The 21,489-nt window shown below is 47.8% G+C and overlaps 1 protein-coding gene across 2 annotated transcripts in view; it reads right to left on the bottom strand.

The window, feature by feature from the left end:
- NFS1 (NFS1 cysteine desulfurase) overlaps positions 1-21,489 on the bottom strand; it is a 548,610-nt gene that overhangs the window by 500,143 nt on the left and 26,978 nt on the right. Inside the window, exon 2 of one of the 2 annotated variants that reach the window (XM_085619037.1) lies at positions 12,340-12,416. In XM_085619037.1, coding sequence (XP_085475163.1) covers positions 12,340-12,416 — 77 coding nt within the window. Of the gene's footprint in view, positions 1-12,339; positions 12,420-21,489 lie in introns of both variants that reach the window. The other variant, XM_085619036.1, reaches the window with a different exon arrangement.

Below are 21,489 nucleotides of genomic sequence, written 5' to 3'. Positions count from 1 at the left end.
GTGTGTAATGAAGCCTTCCATGAACGGGGTCGATGTAAAACGAATCCTCCTTGCAAGTCGCATTATTAGGCTTTAGGTTGTGCTCTCATTTTACCCCATTATCCATATTACTCTAAGAAGTCATATTTGTATGTATCGGTTTTATGTAATCGATCAAGCATTTCTATAGGAAAAGCTGATTGTAGGTAAGTAGTACATGCAATATTAATATATAAACGAAGACTAGTTAATATACACATAAACCTTGAAGGGAGAGAAAACTGGGATGCTTAACAGATAAAGTGAATCAGTAGGTATACAGTAAAAATGGTTGTACAGTAAAATCAAGCGAACGGTTGGAAATGGAGAGACTTGGGTCACATAAGGTGATTCTTTAGAGGTCTTTGGCCGCTATAAGGGAGTAATGCTACTTGAGCTCCAACTGTAAGGAGATCGAGGCAGAATAAAGTCAAAAATCTCAATCTGAAGAGGACACAGAGTGGTTATGATGCAGCAAATCATTGGCAGGCAAGTGAACAATAAAGAGGGTTCATGGTATAGTGAACAAGCATTTGCAAAGCAATAGGACTCGCAATTCCGAGATTTTGAGCTATTGGCATTGTAAATGACAATTAATTTTATGTGTTTAAAAAACCAACAATAGGGGGAGGAGCCAAGATGGCGGACGGACAGGACGTCTGAGCTCCCGGCTCCGCAGCCCGTCTGCTGTTTACATGACATCCTGATCTTTAATCCTGCCTACGGCGCGAGCAAATGTAACCACGAATGCGCTGATACTTCCCGCATTCCTCCGATGTTCCCGCCGGCTTTTTTGGTCGAGGATTCATAGAGTTTGCCGACTTTGGACTTTGCCCACGCATTCTGGCCCGACCACCACCGCCGGACACCGCTTATCACGTACGGTGAGACGACCTGGGGCTGGACCGGCGCCGGGGGAAATGTGACCGGACGTGGAGTGGGCGGCCTGGCGGAGCCTTCTTCGCGACGGAGAGAATTCCTGTACGATTGGGTCCGGGCTGGCGAATCTTCCTTTGTCCTCCTACCAGCGGTCAGAGCGGTGACCGTTTGAGAGCGCCCACCACCCGCATTGCAACACAGCCGAGGGCTCTCCCATCGTGTGAGCCCCGTATAGCGAGCAGCAACTCCTCTTGCCCTCACTATTGTTTCTCCGTCCTATGGAGTCGCCCTCACCCCTCCGAGGTGGGCTGGCGGCGGAAATGGTGTCGGCGCCGGTCTGCTTCGCCGGAGAGGCGGAGGCCGCCATGTCCCTGACGCAGGCTTCACTGCCTGCTGTCGAGCTGGAGGGTGTCCCGGTGGCGCCTTTACATACAGTCGGCATGCTGCAGCAGGGAGCAGACCTGACCTATGGTGATATCCTTCTAGCCCTGGGGGACTTGCGGGCGACATGGTGCCAACGCACTCGAGAACTGGAGTGGAAGATCGATGCTGCTATGCCATCCAGGGAACTACTGCGGTTGTCTGACCCCCCAATGCCTCTCATTCCCTTTGAGGCGGATACAAATTGGCGACAGGGGGGTACTATGGATCGTCCTCTCCCTGGTTACAGTGTCGAGGGTTTGTCTAATGATCAAGTTGCAGATACAAAGCTCCCTTCCACTTTACAAGCTGAGACTCTGCCTCTGCGGGTGTTGCCGTGTCTGCCTCAACATCGCCGGAGTGTGTGCCGTTCGGTGGGGAAAACTGTGTTTGTCACTATCGATGTGGTGATGGTCTATGACTGGGAACTCTCGCTTCTTCTCCCTCTGCGTCTTCTTTGCCGTGAGCGGCCATCTTGCTCCTTTGTTCTGCCTGAGGTACACTCCCAGCGGCGGCCATGTTTGGTGGGGTCTCCGCGTTCAGGCCAGGGTTGATGTTGCCTCCCTTGATGATCCTGCTTGACCGCCTGGCATGACCCGGACTAGAATATTTGCTTATGTATCGGTTGTGCCGCATGTGTGTAAATTGCTACTGTTTACCGCGGGGGTGGATCTGTGGGGCCGCTCCGGATCGGGCCGGGGCTGGGCGATTTTCTTTAGTTTGCTGTACGTATTGGCGGGCGGGGACTAGGATGAGGCTGCTAATTATCTGCTTTGCTCGCACATTTGAAATGGAGTCTCCCCACCTGCCGCTTTGCTTGCTTCTTCAGTTGTGCTGATGATTTTCAGGGTGGGGGATGCTTAATGGGCTGTGGTGACCGGGAGTATGTAACATTTCCTCCTCCTGCCTTCTCTGGGAGTCGGAGACTGGGAGGTTATTTCCCACTCTCCGGACTCTCTTTCCTACTTGGGGTTCATTTGGGGCGACAGGCATGCCTATTGGGGGGGGGTGGGCCATGGCCTTCCGCTGGTATGCAGGGTGGGGGGATGGGATGTGTTCTATGTCTTCTTCGTCTCTATGGCCCTCTCTCTCTTTCTTTCTCCCTTCCTCTTTGGTTTCCTTTTCTTTTATGTTTCTTTGTTTCTTCGGGGTCGGGGTTCAGTGTTAGTAAGGAGCTTATTGTGTTTTATCATTCTGTGGTATAGTGTATGCTCTTCGTCCCTGGATGGTGGCCACCTGTCTCCTTACCAATGCCTTCCTATATAACGCTTCCTTCTGGGTGCTCCGTGAACGGTGATGTCTCTCCTGGTCAGTGATTAGCTTCGACTCTGTTCGAAGTACACTACGTTGTACTCGACAAAACCATAAAATTAAACCTTTTCTTATCCTGACATTATTGTTCTATGTTTTCCAATGTCATAGCGGCCGGCCCCGAGGGGGTTGTAGGCAGACGCTGTGTATTGTGCATCTATCGAAATAAAGGTTTTTACAAAAAAAAAAAAAAAAAAAAAAAACCAACAATAATGAAGGGCATTGTCTTTTACAATACCAATAGGTCAAAGTTTCTAAAATGCAAGTCCTATTGCATTGCAAATGCTTACAAGCGCCCCATGCCACACCACTTTTAGACGAGCACGGTCTAAAGAAAGGTCCGCGGCTGCTATTAAAGTGAAAGCATAGTATGAGGCGCTTTATTTGGTAAAAGCGCCACGTGAAAGCGTGCAAGGCATGCTTAATATTGCAGGAAAGCATGTTGTGCCTGCAGTAGGAGAAACTCATTAAATAAAATAGTGCTTACAGACTAACTAAAACGTACCATATAACAACCGAAGTAAAAGGGCCAGTCGTCATGGGAGGTTACAAATGAAAACAAGGCGGTACTAAGGAGGGACTAACAAGCCTATCAACGAATCAGAAGCCAGCATTTACGAAGGACAATGACAAGCCAATGACAAAAATGAGCAGAAAGTGGGCGGGGCTTCAAGTCCTTACTCCAATTCAGCATGCCTCCCAGAGCAGCGCATGCGCTTCCCAGGCTCGACCTACAAAGACTGCACCAGTAAAGAAAACAAAGCAGTGTAAAATGTTAAGGAAAGAACACATGCTTGTCATCAGCACTAAGGGAATAAATAAACACAGGAGAGGCAATGATATTCTCAAGGAAAATGGTGGACAGTGAAAAGTATCAGCAACACAGAGCAGAATATTGAAGGACTTCTAAAGACCATTTTCAGGCAAGGAGATACGTGCACGATAAGACCATATAGAACGATCTGCTACGTACAAGGTTAAAAAAGCACGATGCCCATAGAGGTGAGGGTTAATAGGAGGACAGTTATCAGATTTGTTGACAGATGCATGATTGCCAAATGCTCGAGTAAATATCTGATCTCTGTGATCAGATCTCCCATTGTAGTTTCAGGATGTAAAGCACTTATGGGTGATAGGCCCGAGCTGCCTTGAAGACAAAAGACACAACAGACAAATAGACAAAGTCTAGGGAAACAAACTTATAGGCAGAATGCAGGGTGGTCACATTCTGAACAAATGAGCACGAAGTGGAAGTATGTCTGAGGGTTCGGGACACGGGAGGTGTACAGAGATCCATTGTACAACACCACCCGCCCCATCCACCTCTGCAGCAGGCAAAGGGTAAGTAAGTCAATACAGCAAGGACACACAAGTCCAAATGGAGAGCAATGAAGAGACAATGGGTTAAGATCCCATTTCAAGGCCCGGAATTTTCTAGTTCTAAAATTCTGGCCCTAGTAGTTTCGGGCCTGGGAGATTTGATGCATATGTCAGCATTTGAAGGTCTGAGCCCAACCCCTGCAGAAGTATGGGGGGGGGATCTGTGGTGGCAATGCTCCCCAAAAACAGACATGTGTCCTTCAATCCTGAACACCAACGTTGCCAATACCAACCCTCCCCCTTCCTGGACGTAACGCAGAGACGGTCAGTTTTCTCACCAAAATGATAAATTATTGCCAGAAAGGCACATGGTAAATATGGGTTTGGGCAGTTATTCCCAATTTTGGTGGAGAAAACTCTTGTAATAGCATAACTTCGATGCACAGATAACGGCCGGTAATATTAACTCCATCCCTCAGCACTACACTCCACCACTTGCAGAACTTTGTTGAGTTTTTTTGGACCTTCTCGGAGTTCCGCGTAGCAAAACTTTGCGAACTACGCCCAGGCCTGTTTGTAATGGCGTCCTAAGTGTCAAGTGTTACATAGGAAAGTCTGCTAATTGAACATCCACTTTGCATAAGGGGAGGAAAATAAATGAGGTACAGTTTAGGCCAAGGATGAGATTTACTAAAGATTTTTTAAGCACTGGGATTGTCACAACAGATATGTAGTAGGTGGGGTAGGAGAAGTGCGAGTTGCCAGTAAGTAGTGTTTAGTTTATTTGGCCAAAAGATTAACAACAAGTAGTAAGAAGTGTTTTACAAGGGATTTTAAAGAGCATAGAGTGCAAAACTGGACACAGGGAGAAGTAGCTTATCATAGAATGGGGGAATGTTTTGTGGGAGAGGAATGGTGGTGAACAGAAGAGGTTCAATGGAGAGAGCTGCATCAGGGAATGCTGTGCTGGGGGGGAAAGGAAAGCAGGCAGTGAAGCTCGGACTGGGATTTTGAGAATATGGTTGCTGTGGGAAGGGAGTTTATAGTTTGTGGACAAAAAGCATTGGGGGAAGGGTAAGCGAACTGCAAGGACAGACTACAGAATTTTAAAGAACCAGTTATTTACCCTCAGTAATGCACTTTTTATCCGAAATTCTACCTAACTGCAGATGCCTCACGTTTTGAATATTCCCCAGACGTTAGACCTGTTCCAAAAACATTTCCATCATACCTCTGCGCGTCAGAAAATGGCGCCCTGTGGCTACACAGTGATGCTGTTCTACTCGGGAAGTGAAGTGCACAGGTTATATAGGCATCACTCCTGTGCGTTAAAGTCAGTTGCTTTCAAATCTGTCCATGCCCCCAGATGTGGAGTCCCAAAAGTAAATGGACAGAAAGGTACAGATGGCTAAAATTGGGATCTTTATTAATGGATGGGGTCCAATCAAAGAACAGGGAGGATGGGAGAGTTGGCGAGGATTCTGCGGCCAGAGAGCGCCTCTACCCAAAAGAGCTTTACCTAAGGTAAGTAACTTGTTCTTCGGACAGATGCCTAGCAGCAGATTCCTGACCTTTTGAATAGCTACGAAAGAAGTACCTAATTGGAGGTGGGCTGCGACAACAGGCGCCTACCGTCTTGGTACAGGGACGCATGGCTGTCAAGATGACATCTGCTACCTTCAGAGGAAAATAGAAGGGATTCAGCAGGCACCATTTAAGTTCCATGCATGAAAGTGGAGATTGTGAAGGCTGAGGTGGAGAACTGGCCCTTTTGCTGCTACAGGAGATTTTTACAGAGGGGCAGCCTGATCAGAGTGCTGATGCTCAAGCCCAGGATTTCTGGATACCATACTCTCCATGCCCAGTCTGGAGCCACTAAAATGACTTGGGCCCAGTCGATCCTGATCTTCTTGAGCACCCCGGACAGGAGTGCTGTCGGCAGAAAGGCATACAGGAGTCTTAATTTCCAACCAAGACGGAATGAGTCTCCAAGCGACAGACACCTTGGAAACTCCAACGCACAGAAGTGCTGACATTACACTTTCTCAGTGGTAGCGAACAGATTAAGACAAGGTTCTCACCATTCGCAGAAGAGACCTTGCACAACTTTTGGGTGTAACAGCTAGTTGTAATCCGCTAGGCGCAGACGCTGCGGCATTCAAGGTGCCTGCCAGGTGGTTCATCACGAGGAAGATTCCTTGGTGGTCCAGTCATTTCCAGAGCCGCAAGGCCTCCAAAAATCAGGTCTTTGACCCCAGCTCGCCCGCTTTCCTGTATTACCACATGGCAATGCTAATGTCCGTGAGCACCTGTACCAGCCTCCCCCGATATACGGCAGGAATCCTTTCAGCGCGAAGCAGATGGCCCTCAGCTCCAGCAGGTTGATATGGAGCCAGGACTCTGGCCAAGACCGCATGCCTCTGAGTTCCAACTCTCCCTGGTGGTCGCCCCAGCCCGGAAGTGACACATCAGTCATCACTGTCAAGTCTGGGTGGGGAAGTGAGAGAAATCTGCTGTTGACCCAATCGTGGACCTGTTGCCACCACTGCAGATCTTTCACAATTTTCTACAAAATCTGTACTTGGTCGGAGAGTCCTCTCGATGCTGGGCCCACTGGAACTTCAGATACCACTGCAGAGCAGACATGTACCACCTGGAATGCTCGACCAGCAGGGTGCAGTAGACCATCAGACCCAGAGGCCTCAGAGTAAAAACTCCCCGAAATCCAAGACAGAGGCTGAAAGATTGGGATTATTGCATCAAACCGAACAGTGTCCAGAATAGATCCAAAGAAGGAGAGCGTCTGAGGAGTCAGGTGTGATTTTGACATGTTGATGGTGAACCCCAAAGTAGACAGGAGGTTTGCCATAGGCTGGAAGTCGTTGGCAACAGCCAGTCATCTAGGTAGGATAAGACTGGCACCTTTGACCTCCAAAGATGTGCTGCCACTACTGTCATCCCTTTTGTGAACACCAGAGGGGCTCTGGTGAGGCCAAAAGGGGACACAGTTAACTGAAATTGTTCCTGATCCACCACAAAATGCAGGTAGAGCTGGCAAGGCAGGTTTGTGGACAAAGGCGTCCAACAGGTCCAGCACCACCATCCAGTCTCCACAGTCAAGGGCAGACCAAACTTGGGCGAGGGTGAACACTTTGAATTTCTCCTTTCAGAGGAAGGCGCTGAGGGGGGTGCAGATTTTGAATAGGCCGAAGACCTCCATCCTTTTTGGGTACTAGAAAGAAGCGTGAATAACAACCACATCCTACTTCTGGTGCTGACACCCTCTCAACAGCCCCTTTAGCCAAAAGGGCTTGAACTTTCTGCAGTAACATGGAGAGATGGTCCTCCATCAGTCACTGGGTGGACGGTGAAAGGTGAGGAGGGGACAAAAAGGGAGGGCAAGGCATAATCTTCACAGACAATCTGCAGGACTCACCTGTCTGATGTGATCACTTTCTAACCCAGATAGAATCGGTAGATTCTGTTCCCTACTGGGTGCCTGTGAACCTGTAAGGGCACACTAAAGAGATTTGGCCGGTGGGACTACAGGGGGTGGAGGACTGAGCAGCATGCTGACCTTGTTCGCTGGGTTGATGGGCACCTAGGCCTCTCAGGCCTAACTGCTGGTTTTCCTGCTGAGGTGCGACAGACTAGCAGTAAGGAATGCCTCAGTCAAAGCCTGGAAAGAACGGTGGAACTGATGCAGCTGGCGAGGCTGGGCAGAGAGGCTCAGAGAATGATTGGTAGCCCAGAGAATGATTGGTAGCCCTACTCTCCTTGAAGCATTCAAGAGCAGAGTTATCCTTGTCCCCAAACAGGAAAGGGTCATGAAATCTCATGTCCATCAAAGAGGACGGAGCGTTGCCCAAGAACTCAGTTGATCGAAGCAACGCATGGGGTCGGTTAGATTTGGGGGTCTCTAGTTGGCAGAGGTAGGTACCTTTGACCAAGTAGGGGCCCTTGCGTCTTGTCAGGGTAAGGGGGTACACTCCTGAAATAACCCCTGCTCACCCCCTTGGTAGCTTGGCACGAGCAGACAGGCTTACCTCAGAGGCAGTGTGTAAAGCATTTGTGAACACATACAGTAACCAAGTGACAACATTACAGACGGACGCCACACAAGTTGTATATTAAAAATAAGTATTCTTTATATAGATTTAACACAAGACCATAAACGACAAAAATCCACAATACTGTACTTAAAGTGGCAGAATTAGCTTAGTTCTGTTTAGATGTAAAAATGTGACACTTTCAGTTCAATGTACCTTAGGATGCGTAACGCTATACAACGAAGTGTTGCAGGGAAGGTGATGCGTCGGTTCCTTACACGCAAGAACGGTGATGCGTCGGGTCCCTACTACTGCGTAGGGGATGCGTCGGTTCTTCTCTGTGAGGGGAGGTGATGCATCGGTTTCTTACTGCGCTTTTGTGGCGATGCGGCACGCAACGTCGTGATGCGATGAAGATCCGGTACAATGCGACAAAGATGGCGTCGTCTTCTCGATGCAACACGATGCGGACCGCAACAGGCCCTGTGACACGCTTCTCGGTGATGCGGCGGCATCTGATGAGACGTCGATCCTCTTCTCCGGCGATGCGAGATGCTTAAACAACGATGCGCGCCGCGACAAGCCCTGCGACACGCTTCCCGGTGATGCAGTGGTGTCTGATGCGACGTCGATCCTCTTCTCCGCGGACGCGAGACGCTTCGGTGGCCCTGCGATGACAACGATTCTTCCGCGCCGCGACAGGCCCTGCGACACGCTTACCGGTGATGCGGCGGCGTCTGATGCGATGCCGATCCTCTTCTCCGGTGATGCGAGGCGCTCTCGTGTTGTGAAGCGACAGCGGCGACACACTTCTTACTTGTGAGTCGCACTTCCAGCTCCTTGCGACACGCAGTCCCTCAGAAAGCCTCGCACAGCAGCAGGCACTTCCAAAGATCTCTTGGGGAGCTGGTGGGGGAAGTCTGTTGTCCCTGAGACTTCAGCAGGAGGCAAGCTCTTTTCTCAAGCCCTTGGAGATTCTTCACAAGTTGAATAAAGTACACACAAAGTTACTTTTTCCTCTCTTTGGCAGTCAGGCAACCACTGCAGGCCAATCCCTCAAGCTTAGGGATAGTCTCTCCTCAGCAGAGGTTTCTTCTTGTTTCCCAAAGTGATCTTAAGTTCTTGGGTTTGGGTCCCAATATTTATACTCAATTTCTCTTTGGTCTCTGAAGGCAGAGAGGCCTTTGACTGGTCCAAACCAGTTCTGGTCAGTCCTGGAGCACTGTTTCCTTGACTCCTTCTTTCCTTTCACAGTGCAGGGCAGAGACATCAGATGCACCACGGGAGGTGGAGCCAGCATTGTGGAGGGAAAGCACAGCCCTATTCAGGTCCCAGGTGCAACTCCTCCCACCCATCTACATGCAGATCTTTCTATTCAGCCCTGTGCTGACTCATCCCGTCTCCTGGAATCCCCCAGCCCCTGTCACTAAAACTCCAGACAAGGAATACAAAACCTAGCAGAGGCAGGCTTGGATGGTTAGACAAGAAAATACTCACTTTCTAAAAGTGGTATTTTCAAACACAGAATGTTAAAACCAACTTCACTAAAATATGCATTTTATCATTCTGAGTTCAGGCATACTAAACTTGAATTTCTACCTAGTACCCCAAGTCAAACTGCCCATTCTGGCCTATGGGGAACAGGTAGCCTTGCAATAGTGAAAAACGAAAATGGCTGTAATTCACTATTAGGGCATGCCACACACACCAGGGCATGTCCTACCATATACTTACAATGCACCCTGCCCTTGGGCCTACCATAGGGGTGTCTTAGACACACTTTAACAGGCTGCTTCTGTGGGTGGCACAACCGGTGCTGCTATCCCACTAGCAGCATTTGGATTACCAGCCCTGGGCACTCCTGGTGCACTGTACTAGGGTCTGACAAGTAAACCAAATCAGTCAATCATGGAATCACTAATCCATACTTCAATTTACAATAGGGAGCACTTGCACTGTGGCACTGGATAGCAGTGGCACAGTGCCCAAAGCATCTAACACCACCAAAAACACGAGGCAACAGCAAAAAATGGAAGGGAGACCCACGCCAAGGTGCCAGGTCTAACAGTGACAAATGGCTACAAAGGTACTTATTGCTCGGCCAAAGGAGACGGTGGTATCCAAGCCACAACAAATTGTGAACTTAGCCACCTCAAGACAATCTTGAATCGCCTGTGAAAAGACAGGGCAAAGGTCTTCCAGAAAGTACACCAGGGAGTATTTGTGCCACTGGATTCCAAAGGGCTTCAGTGTAATGGCCCAACAAACAGGAGGCATTGATTGACCGCAGGGCCAAACTGGCTGATGAAGAGGCATTATCCCAAAGGCTCCAGTGTCTTTGATTCCCTGTTGAAGGGAATAGTAGGAAAATTGTTGGGGTTGGTCTGACTGGTTGAGGCCTGCACCACAAGGCTCTTTTTAGGCGGTCCCGAGAGAAAAATAGGCAGGTAGCATATCGCCGGGCAATGGCACCTGGCGATTTGTCCGTTAACTGCAGGGCCAGTACACGAGTTGCCTCATGGCCCTAGGTTATATCTGTCAGGGACTCATTGAAAGGGAGGAGGTGATCATAGGTAGTCTGGCCCTGGTGTAGGAATTCTGTAAGCATGTTTGTTTTCACCTACATGGTGGGAAGCTGGAGGTCAAGAACTTCAGCTGGCGTACACATAACCATAGTGTAGGAGGCAGATTCTTGCATGACTGGGGCGAGAGAAGTGAAAAGAGTCTCTGGCTAAGTAACTAGCCCACTGGCCTCCTGCAAGTCCTCATACCTATTTACATTGGCACAGGGCTGAGAAAACTCATCACCTTGGTGAACGTTGTTGTCAGAGTCCGTGCCAAAGAAGAAATGCAATGAATGATGGCTGCCATGTGGAAGTACAAGTGCAGAGGCTAGTGCCACGTTCAGATTCGGGCACGGCATCTGTCATACTCAGACTGGTGTAGATACAGTGTCAGAAGACAATTGGAACTGCCTCCTTGGAAGGCAAGGGTTACATCAGCGTCTATGTACTCGGGCCTGCTGTGGGTTTGGGAGCGGGGGCAGTGTCGGAGTTGGAGTCGAGGGCAGAAGCAGCTCAGAGGGTCCAGCTGGGGCTGAGGGCTAACCCACCAGCAGTAGTCCAGATGGAAGGCCTCTCGGCTCCGCAGGGCCGGAAAGCGCACTAGAGAGAGTCAGTAGAGTTCTCTTTGATCTGGCTCCGCGTGGCTGAAGGCCCCGGAAACTCTGGTTGTGCCAGAACCAGCTGCAGGATTAGTTCTGAAGTCGGGAGACTTCAAAAGCAAGAAGGTTGGAGCTACCCGCACACTATGTCAGGGAAGTAGGAATGGCATCTTTCGTGGTTACCAGAGGTGTTAGAGCAGGACTAAGACCGGCTTTTAGAGTGGCTCCGTAGAATCTAGGAATGGGAGTGGGACCAGGTTCGAGCCTTGGACCTGAGATGATCCTGAGGCTGCATTGTCTTGGTGACAAAGTTTCACCTAGTGTTCCCTGATGGCCTTTGGACTCCTGAGCCACCACCAGACACCAAAGGCATATCTGGAGGGGATCTGTCACAGACATCTGCTTGAGACAACCCTTACAGGGTTTTAAACCTGTGGTCTTAGGGGCTGACATCCCTTGCAAACTGAAAAAAGTTTTGCAAGAAGGAAATTCAGGGTAGGGTCATCTGCAAGACCAGAAAAAAAGGAAAGGACCTCAGCTTGCAGGAGTGGCGCTCGTATAGGCCCCGCACATCACTTTCGGGAAGCAACGATATCAGTGAGGAGCCACACAGCGCCAACTTCTGGCATGCAGAGATACTAAGGAAAAGTTTCTTGATCCAGTCTGACCCCTGGGAAATATTCAAAAGGTGACTAATCTAAGGCTAAAAGTTTATCCGAAAAATTGTCTTTCCGGAGGGACTAAGGGGAAGAATATTTCGACCTACAACAGCTTAGCCTCATAAAGGGCCAATGTTTCGGTGGCACTGGCTTCATTGAAGACGATATTTATTGATGAACGCCAGTGTGATAAGGAGTACAATGCATGCACGAATTTCTACAGTGATTGGTAGACAGGTGGAGGGAAAAATAAAATAAACACCTCCATGAGAAGTACTGATTGCTGAGTTAGTGTTGCATGGCCAATAAATAATTCTGCTGGTGTGCTCGACTCACCAGTTAGCAAAACCACATTTTGCTCCGACAGGGCTCAGAGTGCACTTTCCATCACATCCAGGTACACTCCACTCAGAAATCACTGGAGCTGTAGCCCATTATGAGATCGGCACACATACAACCTTTTAAACATTATCCAAAGAATTAATTCTTCATAACATTAAAAAAAGAACATTCCACAAACCAGTGGTGTGGTCGCCTGAACATCCAAGTACAACGGGCGAAGCTCAGGTTCTTCAAGACGTTCATGACTGCTTTTTTCTGCTAGGAAATCAAACAAAAAGGAAAGGTTATGAAAAGAAAAGTGAACTAGGAAAAACATGATTTAACAGGATGATAATTCTCCTGGTCCCAGAGCAGTCCAAGGTTACCGGTTTAGCACTGGTGTACTAAGGCAGTAATTATTAGCTTGATTAAGTTATTTCTTTTGTACAGTTGAATATAGAGGAAAGCTAGGTCAATCACTCAAATCTTAGTCAAGAAGGTGCTAAGTCTACGACACAGAACTGCACAGTAATCACTCTCAAACTCTGTTTAGTCATTGTACTTTCTTTTAAAAAGAACAAGTTTTCATTCAGAGGTAGAAAAAGCAGCACAAGCACAAATGTGTCAAACAAAAATTACACCAGGCTCCAGACACCTTCAGGCATCGAGATATGACCATAGGAGTTGTTCAGCATTTGCAAGCTAAGATACTAAAAGGTTATGTAGTCTTCGATGGGGAATGTTATCCTATGGGACAGGAACCTTGGGTCCTTGCCAATCTTACATAATCTGCAGGTCTTGGTTATCACTATGGACAATGTTTTCAAATAACACTAGATGACAGACTGATCGTTAAAAATTGGTAGGTATGACGGTAGGACGTCTGCCTTTTGTCCTACATTTTCAGGGGTCTTGTGTAAGTCTAGATGGATGATAAACTGCCAAAAAACACTAATTGAAAAGTGGACTACGATTCCCAAAATGACTTGGTTTCTTGCTGGCAATCTTCTTTACTCCAAGTCATAGACTTCCAAGCCACAGTCATGACATAAGGAGCTATTCCGTAGCTCATGCACAGAGATTCGCCCATATTGCTAAAAAATTTAAGCGCCACCCCGCTGAGTGCACAGGACGGGCACCCTTTACTATAAAAGGTGCTGCTTATGTATAATAATTCCTATAAATCACCAGTGATTAAAAAAAAAAAGAAATACATCAATTTCCTCTCACCACCCTCAAGGGAGGGCAGGGAGGGAAGACAGGACTGTGGCGAGGAAAACTAGGATTAGGAGTAAAGAATATTACCAGTAAGTAACAGATTAATTACCTGCCTCATTCACCTTTCTTGTCACAGTCCTGACATAAGGAGCATATGACAAAGTTTGTAAGAACAGAAAAAAATGTAGGACAGCAGCCCAAACATACTGTGACAACAAGTGGTTTATTAAAAATAAAATGAAAAATACCTATTTCGCCACCTGCCGAAAGAATTGCAGAACCAAAAGCTGTTTAAAACAACTCCCCCACACAAAATGTATAATGAGAAATAAATATGCAGCGAGAAGACCAAGTAGCAGCAGCACAAATATTTTGTAATGAGGCAACCTTGAAAGAAACCCACAAAGGGGATACACCTCTTGTGGAATGCCCTTGGATTGCCGACAGCCAGTAAACTCCTGCATTCTGGTGAGCTAAGGACATAACGGTCTTCATCAATCGACTCAAGGTGGACACTGTAGGATGTGAAGAGAAAACCCACCTTCTGAACAGAAGAGATTCTATCCAAGTAAATAGTCAAACCTCTGACCAGATCCAGAGTATGCTACAGAACCTCCTGCGCTGAGGGAAAGAAAGAAGGCAACACAATGTCTTGAGAAAGATATAAAGAAGACAAACATTTGGGAAGGAAAGCAGGAGCTCAATCTTAAGAAAGGTTTCATGATAAAGAAGAGCTATCCCAATATTTCCAAACCAACAGCCTGAGAAAATAGACACAAGGAAAAAAATTACCCTTCAGGTCAAAAACTTTAGAAGCACTAAAGAGAGCAGGTCAAAATGAGTACCCTGAAGAAAAAAGAAAAATAGAGGTATATCTCAAGGAGGAACTAGCTTGTGAACCAATGGGCGCCATAAATGCAAACTATGCAGAAGTCTAGAGGCCAAGAACTCCAACTGAGAAATAGAAGTCCCTCTAATAGCCTTAATAGCTGAATGCAAACTCAAAGAAAAGAATTACAGGAAATAGTAGGAGTAAGACCCACCCGTGTAGTCAAGCATGGGTGCACTTCCAGTACACTCAGTGGGGTGGGGCTTAAATTTTAGCAATCTGGGTGAAGCTCTGTGCATGGGGTACGGAACAGCTCCATACATCAGGACTGTGGTAATAACGGTTTCCAGTAGGCAAAAGAAAAAATACTCTCAAGGTCAAAACTTTGTTTTCTCATGTTAAATCCCATAGAAAAGTTTAGGTAGCAATACAGAAAAAACAGCTAAGCAAAATTACACCAAATTTGGCAGAAAGTTAGAACTTGACGCAGAAAGCGTGCTTTCGTGATGTGGTGCAAATCAATCCACTGTTTGGGAAACTTGTGTTTAAAAAAGGTGCTTGTGGTGGCCTTAGAGGGTTTCAAAAAGTAGGTGTATCTCGACAGTTGGTCTGGTGGGACTCCTATTGTACCGGTAATAAAAGAAATTAGGGTTTTTGATAGGCCAAGACATGCTTTTCTCCTGTCGGCCTTTTCAGAGCAGTAGGATCGGCACAATTCCCACGGGACTGAACAAACTGTTTGGGTGGCCGCAACTTTAAGAACAAGCATTGGCAGAGCCAATAGGTCTCATCAATGCAAGATCTATTGGCTTTATCAATGGCCCAAATTCTTTATAAGTGAACAGAACTCTTTGAAAAGAACAAAAACATGACCCTACTTCCCAACAATGTGCAGTCCTCAAAAATGTTCTGTTATATTGTCCTACACTGCAGAACTAGGACAATATAACAGAACATTTTAAAGGTGTATAAGCGTTTCTGAGAAATGTGTACAGAATGTTTGACAGGAGCGACTCTCACAGCGTGATGTGTCCAGGTAAAGATCTACCTTGTCATCTTCAGACAGCCACCAGACCTCCCAGATGCTGTATCACACTCATAAGTTCAGACAGCTAAGTTTGTTTTTTTTACGCAACCAGGCTGGGTGCAATTGGTTGTGACAAGCCATCACTGTACATCTGACACGTGCTGGTGACAAGGCCGGTAGCTCCTGAGATTTGAGTGTTGGATGTCAAATTTCTGGCTCAGTCCTAACCTAGGCTTCCCCATGAACAGTGTGCGATTCTGAGAATACTACATCCCCCTGTATCCCTTGATGTTTTAATCTGGAAAACGTTTAGAATCAGGCTAACCTCCATGTAACAGAAATACATATGTATAAAAAAAAAAACGGGACCTCCTGCTTCAATAAATTTATTTATTCTTTTTGTTATTTAACAAGACAGTATATCCTCATTGTCTTTAACACAGGTTTCAATGAAAACAGGATTGGAAATAGTAAAATAACATAACGTCCTCTCATCCACAACCCTACATACAATTCCGGTCTATCCTACATACAAATCTTTTTTTTTTTTTTTTTAAAGGATTCTGTAACATAGGTCTTGATGGTATTCTGGAATATTACTCATAGGTTTATGTTCAATGTCAAAGTCACATATTTACATTTCTTTATGCACGATTCAATTGTTTAAAAAAAAAAATATTTTAAATGTTTTGTTTTTAAGGCATAAAAGCAGCAGCACAAAGAGATCTTACATTTAGAGCATGAAATACTGTATAGATGTTAGTGGTTAGCCTCAGTGTGAAGTAGTAATAATCATTATCCAGTTCGTTCCCTAGCGCCCTCCCCCCATTACATCAGTAGTCCCAACCATTTCCCCCCCTACACAGCATGCATGGCAGGACAGCCTCTCACTTCATAAATTTCTTGTGCAGCGCACCAGTCCACCCCTCTGTGCCATTTAGCAATACTGTGTGTGGGGGGGGGGGGGTAGGATCTTTCTATGCAGCCGCTATATCGCGCTCGCCCACCATAACAGCCATTCCTAGAAAAAGGTTATCCAGTCAGATCCCATCCAGACCATCCATGACTCGCAGGAGTAGAGCTAGTGGGCTAAGCAGGACTTCCTAGCCCAGGAGAGTGCTCAGTTCAGACACTATTGTCTCTCAGTATAAAGTGGGGGGGGTACAGGCCCAGTCCATGTGGGAGAAATCAGCAAGTTCCATTTTGCATCTTGGGCATGCGGGCGGACAGGAACCCGGCTCGGTGCAGGCGGGCAGGGGTAAGGTAAGCACACTGGAGGTGGTAGAGCTGGACCAGCCGGAGTCTGGCAGAGATAGTGGTAGCACGGGTGGGCCATCAGGGCATCTCTTCCATCCTCCTCCTACAAGGGGCACAGCCATGTCTCCTAACGATGTCTGTGGGGGTCTAGGGAAGTCAGGGAGTTGTTGACCAGTGAGCGATAGATCTTGGATATGCCTCCCTTTCCAAGGTCACCCATCAGGATTTGGGCTTCTAGGGGACTAAAGTCGGGGAATGTGATGTCTGCAGGTGCATAGGGGGTGAGGGCGTGTCGGAGTTGCAGGTATTTATAGAACTGGGTGGGGTGCAATGAGTATGAGTTTTGTAGGTCTTGGAAGGAGCATAGGTGGTTTCCTCTCCACATGTCCCCAAGTTGTGAGATTCCAATCAAGTCCCACTTGCGAAAGCCTTCTAGTGCCTCCACCTCTCCAAGCAAGGTGCCACTCCACAAGGGTGTTTACAGTGCAAGTTTATTCTCCCATTGTATGTATCGCAACACTGAACGCCAGAAGACCAAGACCATCCTAGTCACTGCGGACAGCGTGCAAGGGATCGGGGCTCCTCAGAGCATTGAATGCAGGCAAACGTGAGGCACTCTAGTTCCACCCGATAGGCCGGGTCGGACCAGCCACCGGTGAACCAGTCGTATATCGATAGGAGGCAAGTAGCCAGATCGTATAAAAAGAGGTTGTTCATGCCCATTCCTCCGTCGTATGGGCCTTTTGACAATGGGTGAGGGCCCTACGTGGTCTCAAGCTACCCCCATAGGAATGTCATGGCCATTCGGTCTATTGTTCGAAACCATCCACGAGAGAGGTGAAGTGGAAGATTCTGGATAATGTATAGGAATCGGGGGGGGGGGGGGGGAGTACCATCATCTTAAATAAGGCAACTCTACCAATCGGGTTGAGCGGAAGGGACTGCCACTTGCAGAGGTCACAGCTTACGTTTTCTGAACTAAGAGACTAATGTTGAGCGACCAGGTGAGTTCCGGGAGCAGCGCAACCCAACCCCCCAGATTTTTAAAAGAAAGGCGCCTTACGGAGATGGGTGTCTGCCAGTCTATGCATTCCCTGGACGTGTGTAGAGGCACCAGTGTTGATTCGGCTGGATTTTTGCACAGGCCTGAGACCACCTTGAAGAAGCAGAGAAGCTGGAGGCATCTGGGGCCCGAATAGGCTGTGTCTGAAAGAAAGAGCAGAACATCATTCGCATAGAGTGCGATGCGGTCTTCGTGCGTGCCCTGCCAGTGCCAACCCTGGACCTGCTGTCCATACGGATATGACAGGCTAGTGGCTCAATCGCGAGGGCAAAGAGGAAGGCCGACAGGGGGCACCATTTTCTCATCCGTCTCCAGATCAGGAAGGCGTCTGAAAGAGTTCCATTTATGAGCACCCGTGCCGAAGGCTTAGAGTATATTACTCGCACTAGACTGTGGAAGTGGTGTCCCATGCCCACCGCCTTCAGCACCTCTTCCAGATACCGTCGGTCTACAGTATCGAAAGCTTTTCAAAGTCTATCAATAGAAGGGCGAGGTAAGGGATGAAAAGTTGCAGGTGGGCCAGTGCAAGTGAAGGCGCCGTAGGGGGTGCCGCGGAGTGGCATGAATCCGCATTGGTCCGGGTGGATGAGGCTGTTGAGGACTGACTTAAGGCTCGTGGCTACGATCATCGCATAGATGTTTACTTCAGTGCTTATTAAGGTGATTGGATGGTACTCTAAGCAGGAGGCCGATGGGGGCTGCAATTTGGGTATGACTACAATTGTTGCCATATCCACTTCTGGCGGGAAGGCTCCCTTCTTTACCACCTCTTTATATAGTGCGTGGTGGTGAGGTATCAGGGTGTCTCAGTATGCTGCATAGTACTCCATTGGAAACCCATCAGGCCCGGGCGTCTTCCCAGCTGCTGCCAAAGAGATAGCTTCCACTATTTCTTCCATTGTGATTGGTTGGTCTAGTAAGGTAGTTTCTGATGTTGTTAGTAGGGGAAGGAGAGTAGGGTCCAGTTGCATTGACACGGGGTCAGGGCTCTGGGGCCTACCAGCCACCTAGAGCCGGGAATAGTAATCGGCAAAAGCTTGAGCCATGGAGGTAGGCGTGCGATTAGTTTAACCTTGTTGATCAAGAATTTCAGGGACTATTCGGTTAGCCAAGCGTTGGGAAGCCAGCCAGTGGAGAAGTTTACCTTTTTTATCTCCCCATCCATAAATGCAGGGTACGAAGGACCTCCACATTAGCTTCGCCGATTCAACCGCTAAGTGTTTTATTTCTTCCCTTAGGAGCTGGAGATGTCGTCTTCCCTTCCCGCTCCCTGTCTCAGCTGTGGTCTGCTCCAAGCGAGTCGCCTGGGCCTCCAGGAGGGAGAACCGGCTCTCTCTTGCCAATCGCTTGGCTTTGAGATGCCCCTTAGCGAGCCCTCGAATTGTGGCTCTGCCGGCTTCCCACAGCGTGTCCTTTTGGGGACTGAATTTTGGTTAGCAAGAAAGTATTGTTTGAGGTCGTCCCAGAGTGTGTCTCGAAACTTGTCGTCTTGGAGGAACTAGCCATTGAGCCAGAGGACGCAGGGCAACGGTAGGGCCCCCCACTTGGAGGAGGAGGGGAGAATAGTCTGATATGCCACAGGGAAGAATACGGATAGTTGTTACCGCGCAACAGTCGGGGGCTGGCATGAATACTAGATCAATGCGCGCATGGGTATGATGCGCTGCCGAGGTGTCAGTGTATTGCCGCGTTCTGGGGTCCATGTCCTCCAGACATAGCACAGCCCCAATTGTGATGCCCATTTGGTCATTCCCTTAGCATGTTGAGCCCTATGTGGGGATGGTATGCTGGTGGTATTTTTAGCTGGTTGCATGACTGCCTTAAAGTTGCCCCCGACCACTGTCAGACCTGGGGGAAGGAGGTAGATAGTGTCAACCACAGCGCTCAGGATGGGCATGAGGGTTGCCGGAGGCACATAGAGCAAGACCAAGTTAATGGCCGCATCCCAAGGGTCCCCAGGGTCCCAGTAAGGGCCACAAAGTGGCCCTGTGGTTCCCTGGATACACTGGCAGGAGTGAAAGGAAGGGTGTAGTGCAAGAGGGTCACAGCTCTGTGGGATCCCTGCTCAAACCCGGAGTGCCAAACCCCTGACCGGCGAGGAAGGGGCATTGGTTCCCCATGAGATGAGTTTCTTGGAGCAGAAGGACGTCGGGGCCAACCTTTGGGAGTACTTCAGTACTGCTGTGCGTTTCACTGTGTCAAGGAGCCCGTTGAGATTCCAGGAGAGAATTTGCAGGGGTTCTCCCTTGTATTGGGTTACATAGCGTGTGCGCGTGGGTGGGGGTAGCAGTGTGGTATTTGTCCTGGCGGGCCAGGGCGCCGGAGCTATATAAAGGCCTATTCAGTTCACACTCCGACAGAGCTAACGTTTGCCTGAGTGGGGTACATTGCAAAGCTGCTCATGGTGATCACATAACCGATGAGGAATAATACATACAGCATAGGGTACAGCAAAACAGATTAAAGGAGGAGAAAGGAGACAAGAGAGAGGAGAGATGGATAGAGAAGGAAAGGAAAGGCAAGGCGGGGAGTGGTCGGCAGCCTCTTGACGCTTGGCGGAGGAGGTGATAGGGCGGGGGCGCCGTAATAGCCAAGGTCACTAAAGCTCACAGGTGGTGTACACCCATGCCTATGCCAGAGAGGGAGGCTAAGTGTCTAGGGCCTGCGGGGAGCGCTCATCCAGGGAGGGGGTTCGCGCGGCACCATCTAAGTGTCCAAAGTAATCTCCTTCATTTTAACAGCTATCACCCGAAGAACCAAACCAAGGAATTCCTTTTGATCAGTTCCTTTGACTAAGACACAATTGCAATAATATTGCAGATTATGATGAGAAGGAAATCACTATGAAGGAGCAATTCAGCAAAAGTGGATATCCCAAGAGACTTATAAGGGAGACCTACAAAAAAAACTCAGAGTGACCCTAAATTATTATGCATCACCAGACATTCAGCACTCTATGAAAAAGTACGCCTAATTGTCAATTCCAACTGGCACATTCTTAACAGCAACCCGGAGCACAATACCAGGATCCCCAAACCAATGTTCACCTACTGGAGAAACAAGAACCTGATGGACAATATTATGCGATTATGGCTTCCCAACGAGAGGAGGTTCATAAAAAAAAAAAAACATAGATGGAACGCATCCCATGAAAGGAAACTTTAAATGTGGCCAATGTTTGGCCTGTGACAGCACTTTAGAAACAAGTATCCACACACATTGGCTATATCATACAATCACGCACACTCTCAAACTAAAAAACGCAAATTGTGATTTATCTTCTGAAATGCCAGTGTGGACAAGGCTATGTAGATGAAACGGGCTGCAGCCCCTCCATATTCCATATTCCCCTGACTGAACATTGATCAGTGGTCACAATTTGAAAGCTAAATGTCCCCATGGTGAAACATTATTAGACAAGGCACATCAACCAGAAGACATAAAACTGTTTCTTTTGTAAACAAATCACCGCAAGAGAGGGCAAAGATCAGGCTGAAGTAAGGAAATTGCATGAGGTTTTCTGGATATTTATGCTGAAAACACATTCTCAGGGTCTGAATAATGAGATACCCTGGGAGAATGTGATTCGGCATTGGTGACAAATCTAAATAATGGAAATAAGGTCAGTTATTTTATGTAGCTAAATGATTACATTTTGGGATGCATAGTCTGTCCTAAATAAACTCCCCTATTTTTTACCGGGGTCACTAGTTAACAGAAGGACAGTTGCGTCTATTTAGTAACACATACCCATCAGGGGACAGGTAATGGGCATTTAGGCCAAACTATATCTACATAAAGTCTTCAGCAGGTCCCCGCCAGTTCCATTATGGCCACTAGAGCTGAACTCACAACTTACTCAAATGATTCGGAAATCAGTTTTGCAAGCCTTACTGAACAGGGAACACCCGATAGGATATAGGGTGAAAGGAAAAGTCTGTAGCAGAGGCGAACA

The sequence above is a fragment of the Triturus cristatus genome, chromosome 7, assembly GCF_964204655.1.
Source record: "Triturus cristatus chromosome 7, aTriCri1.1, whole genome shotgun sequence".
NCBI classification, from domain to species: Eukaryota; Metazoa; Chordata; class Amphibia; order Caudata; family Salamandridae; genus Triturus; species Triturus cristatus.
Note: the sequence above shows the minus strand (reverse complement) of the source record. Positions and strands in the feature narration are given on the sequence as shown.